The 11641-nt window shown below is 47.1% G+C and overlaps 1 protein-coding gene across 2 annotated transcripts in view; it reads right to left on the minus strand.

Annotated features, from left to right (window-relative positions):
- FRMD3 (FERM domain containing 3) overlaps window positions 1-10416 on the minus strand; it is a 310655-nt gene extending 300239 nt beyond the window's left edge. For both annotated transcript variants that reach the window (XM_082695239.1, XM_082695238.1), the window contains exon 1: window positions 9635-10416. In XM_082695239.1, the coding sequence (XP_082551365.1) occupies window positions 9635-9781 (147 nt within the window). In that variant the 5' untranslated portion in view covers window positions 9782-10416. The remainder of the gene's footprint in view (window positions 1-9634) is intronic.
- Between the last annotated feature and the right edge of the window lie 1225 nt (window positions 10417-11641).

Below are 11641 nucleotides of genomic sequence, written 5' to 3' on the forward strand. Positions count from 1 at the left end.
GCGTCTAGAATCTTACTAGAATGCTGAATTCCAGGGCCCACCTCAAGACCTCCTGGATCAGAATTTGCATTTTAACAAGAACACAGAAGATCCACATGAATATTAGTGACCAAGAACTATTACACACACACCGCCCCCCCCCACCCAAGAGCTGAACACCAACTCCTTTGAATCTGAATTAAATTCAACTCCCAGTTGCCAAACCTGCCCTAATGATTCCTGATAATAATCCCACCTTTCCCCATCTCTAGAATCCAAGTCTGGCTCTCTGCTACTTCACAGAAGCAACTGCAACCCTTCATCACACAGACTGGGAACTAACAGGGAACGGTGCTATGTACCAAATGCCTATCTCTCACGCACATGAATCTTGTAATAGATTCTCTGCAGGACACATTCTGGTAATTCCATCCGGGCTACCTTTGTTTCCCCAGAATGCCCACTTAGAAAAAGAAGGAACAACTTAAGAATGCAAGTGACTAAGAGACTGCATTCAAGTAGTTTACATTTTAAATTCTTAACGCATGGTTACTGCACATTTTTCACAATCAAAAGAGGGGTCTCAAGACATGGCTTTTAATTGCCAGAGGTGAAAGATGCAGATTCAGTTGGAAAGCAAGTACCACCGGGAAATGCTTACTCCAACGGAGCCAGGCCCTGTCCTTTGCTCAACACTGCCCCCCCCGCCCTCCCCACACACAGGCACTTGGTTATTACTAAGAATTCCAAATATGCATATACACATTTTCCATGTACACACTGGTGTTCTTGATTTAGTTGATATCATTTCAAATACCTGTAACTTGTCAGGTTGGAGGCCCAAGATGCACTGGGAATTCTATTTTGTTTTATTTGGTCTTTTTTTTTTTTAATATTAAATTCAACTCCCAGGGGCACCTGGGTGGCTCAGTGGGTTAAGCCTCTGCCTTCAGCTCAGGTCATGATCTCAGGGTCCTGGGATTGAGCCCCACATCGGGCTCTCTGCTCAGCAAGGAGCCTGCTTCTCCCTCTCTCTCTCTCTGCCTGCCTCTCTGTCTATTTGTGATCTCTGTCTGTCAAATAAATAAATAAAATATTTATAAATAAATAAATAAATTCAACTCCCAGTTGCAAAACCTGCCCTAATGATTCCTGATAATAATCCCACTTTTCCCCATCTCTAGACTCCAAGTCTTGGACTTGGACTCCAATGTCTTGACATTCAGTAAATTGAGAGTCACCAAAACCTGCAATTCTTAATCTTATTGGCCTCAAAACCCCTCACACTGCAGAGGATCTATAGAGTTTTTATTTGGGTTGGGTGTGTCAATTGCCTGAGAATTCTTCTGAATATTTGGTTTTTGACCCATGTAAAGATAATAAACCCACTGCACATTAACGAAAATTGCATATTGTATTAAAAAAAAACCCTGTATTTGCAAACTAATAACTGATGGAGTGAGAAAAATAGCACTGTTTTACATTTTTGCAAGTATCTTTAAGGTTTGGCTCAAAAGAAGACAGGTGGATTCTCACATCTGCTTCTGCATTTAATGCATTTCTGTATCACATATCATATAGCCTCTGGAAAAATCCACTGCACACTTGTGAGAGAACAAGAGTGGCAAAGCAAACATCTCAAAAAGGATGACGTTGTCAGCGTTGGTGGTATAGTGGTGAGCATAGCTGCCTTCCAAAAAGGATGACGTGGGGGGCGCCTGGGTGGCTCAGTGGGTTAAAGCCTCTGCCTTCGGCTCAGGTCATGATCCCAGGGTCCTGGGATCGAGCCCCGCATCGGGCTCTCTGCTCAGCGGGGAGCCTGCTTCCTCCTCTCTCTCTGCCTGCCTCTCTGCCTACTTGTGCTCTCTGTCTGTCAAATAAATAAATAAAATCTTAAAAAAAAAAATAGGATGACGGGGAAGATAATCATTCCAAACAATGGTGCTGGAACAGCTGGATATTCACACGCAAAGGAATAAAGGTGGACCCCTACTTTAAACCCTATACAAGACTTAACTGAAATTGGATCAAAGATGAAGAGTAGCTGTGTGTTACTGTGAATTACAATAAAAAATATATATTTTGTCTTTGTCCTCCTTTTTGGCACAGAGCTCGTAAAAACCCTTGCAATTTCTTAAGTGAGGTGAACAATAAATGTGTCTTTTGTCATGTTAATGAGGTGACTTTTGGAAATCCCCTGTGGACTGGGGCTGGTTGCCAGGAGAACCCACCATGTGATTAGAGGGTTGGAACTTTCAGTCCCATCTCCCTGACCTCCAGGGAGGAGCTGGAAATTGGGTTCAACCTCCAACAGCCAAGGATTTAACCAATTGTGCCTGTGTAATGATGCCTCCATAAAAACCCAAAAGGACAGGATTTGGAGAGCTTCTGGGTTGAGAGTGGGGTTAGCACAGAGAGGTGTTAGGAGATTGGTATTTCTGGAGAGAGCATGGAAGCTGTACCCCCTTCCCCCCTAACCTTGCCCTATGCATCTCTTCCATCTGGCTGTTCCCTGAGTTACATACTTTTATAATAAACTAGTGATCTGGTAAGTAGAATGTTTCTCTGAGTTCTGGGAGCCACTCCAGCAAATTAATCAAACTCAAGGAGGAGGTCGTGGGAACCTCCACTCTACAGCCAGTCAGTCAGAAGCTTAGATGACAACCTAGCTTCGTGACTGGCTTCTCAAGTGGAGGTAGTCTCATGGGACTGAGCCTGTAGGATGTGATGTGATCTCCAGGTAGACAGTGTAAAAATGGAGTTGTAGGTGTAAGTGATATCAGAGAATTGTCAGGTATATGAGAGGAACTCCCCTCTTCAAACAGTGGAATTGGAACTGAACACTCTTGGACTGTTAATGGGCACAGGTTTATTCAGTGGACGATGACAGCCTTCAGGAAATAGAGTAGTCATTGTTGCACAACTTTTTGAGCATACTAAAATCCACTGAAATGTACACCTTAAAATAGTAAATTTTGTGGTACATAAATGACACATTAATATAACAATGAATCAAAAACCTAAATGTGAAACTATAAAACTGTGAAAACATAGGCATAAGTATTCATGACCTTGGACTATGCAATAGTTCCCAAGCTACGACATCCAAAAACACAAGCAACAAAAGAGAAAAGAAGGTGAATTTCACCAAAATTTTAAAATTTCTGACACCAACTAGAAAGTAAAGAGACAGCCCACAGAATAGGAAAAATATTTACAGGTCATGTATTGCATAAGTATTCAGAATATATAAAGAACTCTTGTAACTCAATAACAAAAATTTAAAAATCCAATTTAAAACAGGGCAAAGGATCCAAATAGACAGTTCTCCAGAAAAGATACACATAGGCCCCCTGGCACAAGAAAAGATGCTCAAAGTCATAGGCACCAAGGGAATGAAAATCAAAACCATGATAAGATACCACTTCGCACCCACTGAGCTGGTTATAATCAAACAGACAAATAACAACAAGTGTTGGCAAAGATATGCAGAAATCAACACCCTTGTGCACTACTGATGGAGACGTAAAATGGCACAGCCACTTTGGAAAACGGTTTGACGGTCAGTCTCCCAAAGGTTAAACATAGATCTAGTAATGTCACTCCCAGGTATAAACCCAAAAGAAATGTGTCCACACAGAAACCTGTAAAGGAATGTTCACTGCAACGTTATTTGCTACAGACAAAAAGTGGAAACAACCCAAATTTTCACCAACTGGGGAAATGATAAAATGTGATCTATCCACACAACGGAATAGAATATAGCAATGAAAAGAGAAGTACTGACTCATGCTGATCTCAGGGACCTCTGGGGGTTTGACACAATTTGAGAACCACTGACCCAGACCAAACAGCTAGCGCAGGTATCATGGGTAATCTTCCCAGCAGCCATTTCCCTACCCTCCCTCTCAAGAGACCCCTGATTTTTACACATTGACCTCTCCCCCCCCCCAGGCCAGCCACCTCCTGGAAGGAGGCTAACTCCATGCTGAGTCCCAGGGTCAAGTTCTGCTCACGTTAAGCTAAAAGGTGCATTCCCTCCCACCAGCCAGAGTCACTGGTTCAGGGCAGACCTGTGACTTAGGTCTGATCAGAACGGCTGCAGGACTTTCGTGGGAATGCTTGGATGGAAGTAGTTCCCCTCTGCCTCTGGAGGGTGCCCCATGAAAAGGTGAGGACTGACATTACCATAACCATCTCACGGCCAGTCTGAGGATAAAGCCTTACAGAAGGCAGGAAAGTCCTTGAATGAAGCCCTTAACTCAAGACATCAGGATATAAGAGCCAGTAAATGTCCTCGATGTTCGAGCCAGTCTGAATTAGAATTTTTCAGACGTAGTTACAAGCACCCAGCAGACAGACAGTCCAAAAGAGGGGGAGCCCACAGTGTTACATTCTCTCTGCACTCAATACACTTTGCCATTGCTTTGAGGACATCAAGAGATAAGATCTTAGCAGACCATTGAAATAACATTACTTTTTTTTTCACAATATACTTAATACAAAGAGCTGGCCATGTAATCTAGGCCTAAAAACGTCAGAGCTGGGCCATGGTATTTAACAAAGTGTCTCTCCCTGCTATTCCTTTTGTGTCTGATTTTCAGTGGACTCTGAATGGCATTCTAGGTGAGTTCGATGGAGAAAAGTGTTGGATTGTCCTTATTATCAGAAGAGGTGTGGCTGTGAGCCGGACCCCGATTGGATTTCACCACCTGGATTGGCATGGGGCCTGATACTCGGCACATATGAACGTTCGCATGTGATATTCAAGTACCTGTTCCAACAGGTAAGAAACTCAAAGAACAGTTAACTACTCTCTTTTTTCCCCCAGCTATTAAAGTGGTGTTCTACATTTGAGTGATGTTTCGACATTTACGATGCGTTTCATGTACATCCTCCCAACAACCCAGTGGAGATTGGCAACTGGGAAATTACAGAGGAACAACAGGGACCCAGTGACTTGCTCAAGGTCTTGCACCATCATAAAATGGAATTTAGACTTCAAGACATTAGATTTAAGCCAAAGCCTCCCCACTATTGAGAATTATCTCAAATATACCTTCACATAATAGAAAGATAACAGTCAACATTGTTTTGGCTCTCACTGTGGGCCACTTACCAAGCATTACAACAACCCCATGAGGTCTAGGCCATTATTATCCCCACTTTACAGATGAGCAAACTGAGACCCAAACTGGTAAAGTGAGTTGCCCAAAGACACCTAGTCAGTAGTCAAGCCAGGGTTCAAAGTTCTTGACTTCTTGGTCATAGGGCTTCTTCAACGAGTAGAGCTGTACCAGAGGTGGTTGCTCTATGTCAGATGACTCGGAGCTACCAAGAACCCACCAGCTCAGTAAGGACGGAAGTGATCCTTAACACAAACAACAAAGGACAATCCGACAATTCTTCTCATTCTGGAATTTGATCACACCGAGATTGCCTATAATAAGCCAGGACTTAGATAACATCTTATTAAACTTTGCTGACAGTTTTATTCTAACAATAATCATAATTGGGAATCAGGAGATGCATGGTTTAATTATGTTACCATTCCCCAAATTGACTTATTTGAAGGACACTACTGCTTGCTTAGCCAATAGTTATCCCTTCCTCCCACCACAGGACACATACACACACACACACACACACACACACACTTCTCCACTGCTTCCATAATGCCAAAGCCCTCCTCCCACTATAGAAAGGGAAGAGCATAAAGACCAGAAGCACATTCCTAGACTCTTCTGCAGCTAGAGCACAGGTGTATGATCGAATCCCACCTAATGAGATCTGATGGGAAGACTGATAGGGGCCTCTGGAAAAGATCTTCCTCATGATAAAAAGAAATGCATACGGAAGTACCACCTCTGCAATGGTAGATACGGTAGCGCCTGACTCACATCCACAACTATGTCCACCACCTTGAAAAAATGACCCCTCTAAGCACCACAGCAGATATGCTGAGGTTAACAGTGTGGGAAGATGGAAAGAGCCTGGGTCCATGCAGAACCGCCTAGCAACCCTGTAGCTGGCCGAACTCTGGACTTCTCATTAGGTAAGACAATTAGTGTACTTATCATTTAATCCACTTTAACTTGACTACTCTCTCACTCTCGCCCAAAACATCCGAACTCTCAAGTCTCAAGAGGCAGCTACTGAGAAGAACTCTGAAATTTTAGTCCAACGACCAGGGTTCTAACCTACCTACATGCCAGATGATCCAAATTGCTTAATCTCTCTGACCCTTACTTCTCGCATCTAAAAAATAAAGGCCACACTCCATAACACAATATCATCAATAAAATGGAGGTATGAAAATCATGGGATAATGTGTATCCAACCACTCTGTTAACAACAGTGTTTCACTCAAATGTGACTAGTCTACATAGTAATTAAATCAGATTTATTAAATTGGAACTAGCCATCTAACCCAACTCCCTTATTTTACAAAAGAGGAAAAGAAACATTGACTCCAAATGTCAACTGACTTGCTCAGTGTCACAAAACCGGTTGATAACATAATTAAACCATGCACCTCCTGATTCCCAAACCAATGTCATCATGTTACTCTCATGATGATAAGTAATGACCTAGATTATATACTGAGCACTCATTCAATCAACAAGTGTTTGTCGAACAGGATTATATGCCAGGTACTACTCAAGTATTGGGGAATCCTTAATAAACAACCACCACCACCACAAAATGTTCCTACCCTATGGATTTAACAGCCTACGAAGGAAATTAGTCAATCTACATTTATGAGTACTTATTCAATGCCTATTATGTATTAAGCACTGGACTAAGATTTCTATTCAAACACAAATCAAAATTCCCAGCCAATTCCAATAATATCAACCATGTTTACGAGGCTTTGCTAAAGAATGTATAATGTGAAAAGTCTCCATTTTACTCAATAAAAGTCATATTGAAAATGACAAGTTCATTAGAAGGAGCTGTGACTAACCACGCCAGCCTCTGAAGAAAGTGGATAGAGTGGGGAACATGGCTAGAATTCCACCCTACTTGAAGCACCAAGACTGAATAAAGGGGGTTAGAATTAACTCACGTCCCTCTATGCTATCCAGACTTCAAAGGTTGGGTCAGTTGGAAAAGCCCAGTAGGGAATATTCAGCCACTCCTTCCATTCCCCAGGCCTCCATCAGTGCCCCAAACTCTCCTTTTGCTCCCTGATTATTTGGAATTCCTCCTCCTCTGACCTAAACATTCACACCCTAATAACCTGATGGGACAACAACCTAAACTCTTTGGAAAGAGACAGAGCAAGTGACTTTCAGCACTGCCTCTGGAAATGGATCTCAGGCAGCTGAGACTGGGCACTCGGTTGTTTCTTTGTAAGTTTTCTCTGTCAATTATATAATTTGAGACAGAATAATTAAAAGCTGTTGTTTTGTGGGGGAAATTCCATAAGTCCCATTCTGTGCAGGTCATGGCGTGAGGATGTGTGATACTGGATGACGGTCCATACACTTCTTTAACTTTGTGATTCCCTGGAAGAAAGGGGGGAAAGGCAAGCAGGGAAGGAAGAACAGGAAGCTTCCCCAGGGCATGGACGGGTTCCTCCGAGAGGTTCCTTTTTTCAAAATACCATTTTGTTCTAGTGTTAAACACATGGAAGTTTGTTTGTGACCGTGTACCCAGAAATACAATTTCACTTCCTGAATTTGGATAAGTCTAGGAAAGTAAGTTCCAAAATTATCAATATAGGATCTTTGAATTTCCCCTTATTGGTTAAACAATCATCACCATTTGTGGACAGAAGGAGCCAAAAAGATGGACCACAAAATGAACCATGTGAGTTTGAAACAATTTCAAAAAAATCAACATTTTTGAACACAGCATTTTAACCTCTTTGGCCTCAGTTGGGCCACAAAAATGCTAACTTGCCAAACTATTATTAGACTGGCTACAATTTATTGTTTCCCGGACACCAGACAACAAATACATGCCCTTTGGGGACTACTTATCTATTCTAAGGAAGACTAAGTTCGGAAAGGGATAAAACCCAGTGGTGTCAACTCCAAGTGGGACAGGACTGGGCACACAGAGGGCTGAGAAAGCAGAGGAGAACTCAGCATCCCTAACTCTCTGCTGCTGATCCCTCCGTTATTTACATATTCGATGCGGGTTAAAGTATCTGTACATCCACTCCAGGACCTAAGGCAAAGTACACCAACAATTACCTCTGGATCACAAGACAGTACATGCCAAAATGTTTCTGTGCAACCCTGTGGCAGGAGGGAAAACTGCCTAGCCTGCTAATCCCTTTATTATTAAGTTTAGCAGCACCGATTCACTAAGAATGAAATTCAAGATCCTCCAGAAAATTCACTGGGCGCCTACTCTCCTGGGACATCAGGTGGGGCACCACGTTCCTGCCTGGAAACTTGTCCAACCCTCTGCTTACGAATTAGTTGCCACTGTCTCTGTGTCACAAACTTCCACCGGCAAACAAACAAATGGGAAAGACCTTTCATTCATTGATTCATTGTGGGGTTAACACAGCCTAGAGACCTATTCCTGCCGCTGAGAGACGCTGCCCCCATTCATTTCTCAAGGCAACTATATAGTGTGCTCTCTATTTAAAAAACAGCTCAGTCCTGTAGCCTCAAGACTCAGGAAGGCGAGAAGAGGAAATCCCAGAGAAAAATAAGCAGATAGATTTAAAAGTCAGAAGCTAATCGTGCTGAGCCCTGACACAACCTTTCCAGATTGTGCGTGCCCAGTGGGTCAAAGGAGAGGGCACACATCTGCCTACATATACGCGCACCAAAGGTGCACGTGCGCGCGCGCGCACGCGCGCGCACACACAAACACACACACCCTTGCAGCTCACGCTACATCTCCTGCAAGCTCAAAAGCACTTACTACCCAAGGATGAGGCCGCCAGGAAAGCTACCTTCGCCCAAAGAACTCTTGCTTTCTCCAACTTGAGCAATATTCCACCAATATTCCAAGGGGCGCTTCTTCCCGGGACCCAGGTCCTGCAAGGCTCCCTCCCCGCTGGCTCCACAACCCTTTCCCTTTCTCTAAAACACAACGACTTCATGATTCCTTTTGGGGTAGCTCCAGTTCCGCGCAGCGCGCGCCCCATCCCTCAAGGCTGGAGCCCAGGTCTGCCCAGCCTCTCTCACTCCCAGGAAACTTCGCCGCCGCACCATGCGGAGTAAAGGCCATCGGTAGGAGGGCGGCAACGAGGGAAAGCGGGTCCCTGGGGCTGAGGGCCCCTTTGGAGCCCGGGCGCCAAGAGAGGAATGAGTGAACCCGAGCTGGTGCATGCCTTCTCCACGTGGAGGAAGGGAGGAAGGAAGAATGGGCGACATGCAGGTGTCCCTCTCGGCTCCCCGAGCTCCCATTTCCTGGCGGGGGAGGGGATCGAGGGGTTAGCCTCTCCCTGCAGGAAGCTGCCCCGCGCCCCCAGCCTAGGCGCGGCGAGACTTGCGCGCACCTTGCAAGCCTGGGAAGGGATCCCGTCGCTGATAACGCGCCCCATCCCTGGGTAGGGCTCCCAGCCTCACAGGGCGGGGAAAGAGAAATCTGGCTTTCTAGCAGGCCCCCGCATGGGTTCTCCCGCCCCTGCCCGCGCACGCCCACCCGCAGAGGCCCCCGCGCCCTCGCCCCGGGCAGCCCGCACCTGGATGTGGCAGGAGATCTCCGAGTCGTCCAGCAGCCGGATGGTGCATTTCATCTCCTGGCTGAGCGATTTGACGCTGGAGCTCCGAAAGTGGATCATTTTCATGGTCCTCCTGCCTCTCGGCACACAGTGGCAAGAGGCGAACATGCACCGCGGCCCGGGGGAGCGAGCGGGAGGCTCGGGGCCGGCGTAGCGCTCGCCCGCGCGGATAGACACACTCGCGCACGCACTGTCCCGGACACCCGGGTGCGGCTCAGCCCCGGGACAGCGGCGGCGACGGGCGCCTGCGGCCACACATGCCGGGCGGCCGGGGCGCGGCGGGCGGGTCCCTCCCTTCCCTCGCTCCCCTCCCTCGCCTCCGCCTCTCCCGCTCCTTTCCCCGCCTCCGCCCGTCGCGCGCGCTCCTGCGCCTCCCTCCGCCCGGGCTAGCGTGCAGAGGGTGCCCCGGGCCCGTGACCCTGGGCGGGTGCGCGACACACTCACTCCCACGCGCGGGGAGCCGCGGGAGGAGGAGGCGGAGGGGTGGCAGGCGCTGGTGGCCGGGGTGCCCTGGCAGTGGCCTGCTTCGCCGCCGTCGCCGCCGCTGCGTCAGGCTGGGCCCGGCCGCCTCCTCCCTCTCCGGCCGCGATCGCTCCGGCTCCTGGTCACGCTAGTCCCTGCCCCGGCTCCCCCACGCGCCTGACAGCGCCCTGCTCTGCTCGGCCCCAGGGACCTGGCTGCGGGTGGGGGATGGAGGGCGAACCCGACCTGCACCAGCAGGGAGGATTCCACCGCGGGAGAGGATTCTTGGACCAAGGACCAAACCCCCTCCCCCCGAAAGTGACAGGAGGGCCTGGTATGGCTACCCCAGGAAATGGCTAATTGTAACAATCTCTGGGACTCATGGATATTTTTTAAAGTCTTTATTTTATTTAATATTAACTGAGAGTCCATCTTCTTACCAAAAAAAAAAAAAAAAAAAAAAAAAAATCAGGTATGCCTGCCTGCTTCTGTCAGTAGAGCATATTGCACTTGATCTCGGAGTCGTGAGTTCGAGCCCCACCTTGGGGGTAGCGTGTACTTTAAAAAAAGAAAAAAAAAAATTTTTAACAACAGAGCTTTTCTTTTTTTTTTTTTTTTAAGATTTTTTATTTATTTATGTGACAGAGAGACATCACAAGTAGGCAGAAAGCCAGGCAGAGAGAGAGAAGGAAGCAGGCTCCCTGCTGAGCAGAGAGCCCGATGAGGGACTCTGTCTCAGGTCCCTGAGATCATGACCTGAGCCAAAGGCAGGAGCTTAACCCACTGAGCCACCCAGGTGCCCCACACCAGAGCTTTTCTTAAGCAATTTCTCGTTTCTAACTCCCAATACCTCAGTATGATTTGTGGTACCTTAGACCTCAGCAAGAGGGTCCCTAGCCTGCACCTCCCCCTTTAGGGACCTTGCTCCTGCCTCCCCTGCATAGAGATGTGTCCTGTCCTGTATTAGACCAATCTCTGGGTACTGGGGACCCTAGAATTCCCTGCCACCACCAGGGTAGTGGGGATAGGGGATCTGCTGCCCCATGTCTAATCCAGGGTGGATCAAACACCTCTGTGGTGTAGCCATAGGCCCAAGGGGCAGCTGAGGGAGGTCTGTGGAGGCAGATGTGCAGGGGTTGCATGGGGGTGGGGGGCAGGCATGTCCAGGCGCAGGAGGAAAGTCTCTCCTCCTGCTGCCCTTTCTGAGCTGTTCAGCTTGTTCAAGGCAGTATTAAGGAATATTGTTAGAGGAGGGACTTTGCCCAGGGGTCACCTCCCGCTGCAGCTGCACAGGTCCCCCTCATCCAAAGGTCCCCTGTCCCCTCAGGGCACTCTACTGGGCTAGATGTCCTCTAGGACATCCCCTGGGGTTGTCTGTTGTTTGGTGACAACTGCACTGGACTTGGACTCCTCCCTCTGCCTGCTTGCTTCCTTCTCATGTTGGTCACTAATTGATACCCCACGGCCAAACTCAGCCTCAGTATCTGCTTCTGGAAATGCCAAATT

Source organism: Mustela nivalis (genome assembly GCF_964662115.1).
Source record: "Mustela nivalis genome assembly, chromosome: 13".
NCBI lineage: Eukaryota > Metazoa > Chordata > Mammalia > Carnivora > Mustelidae > Mustela > Mustela nivalis.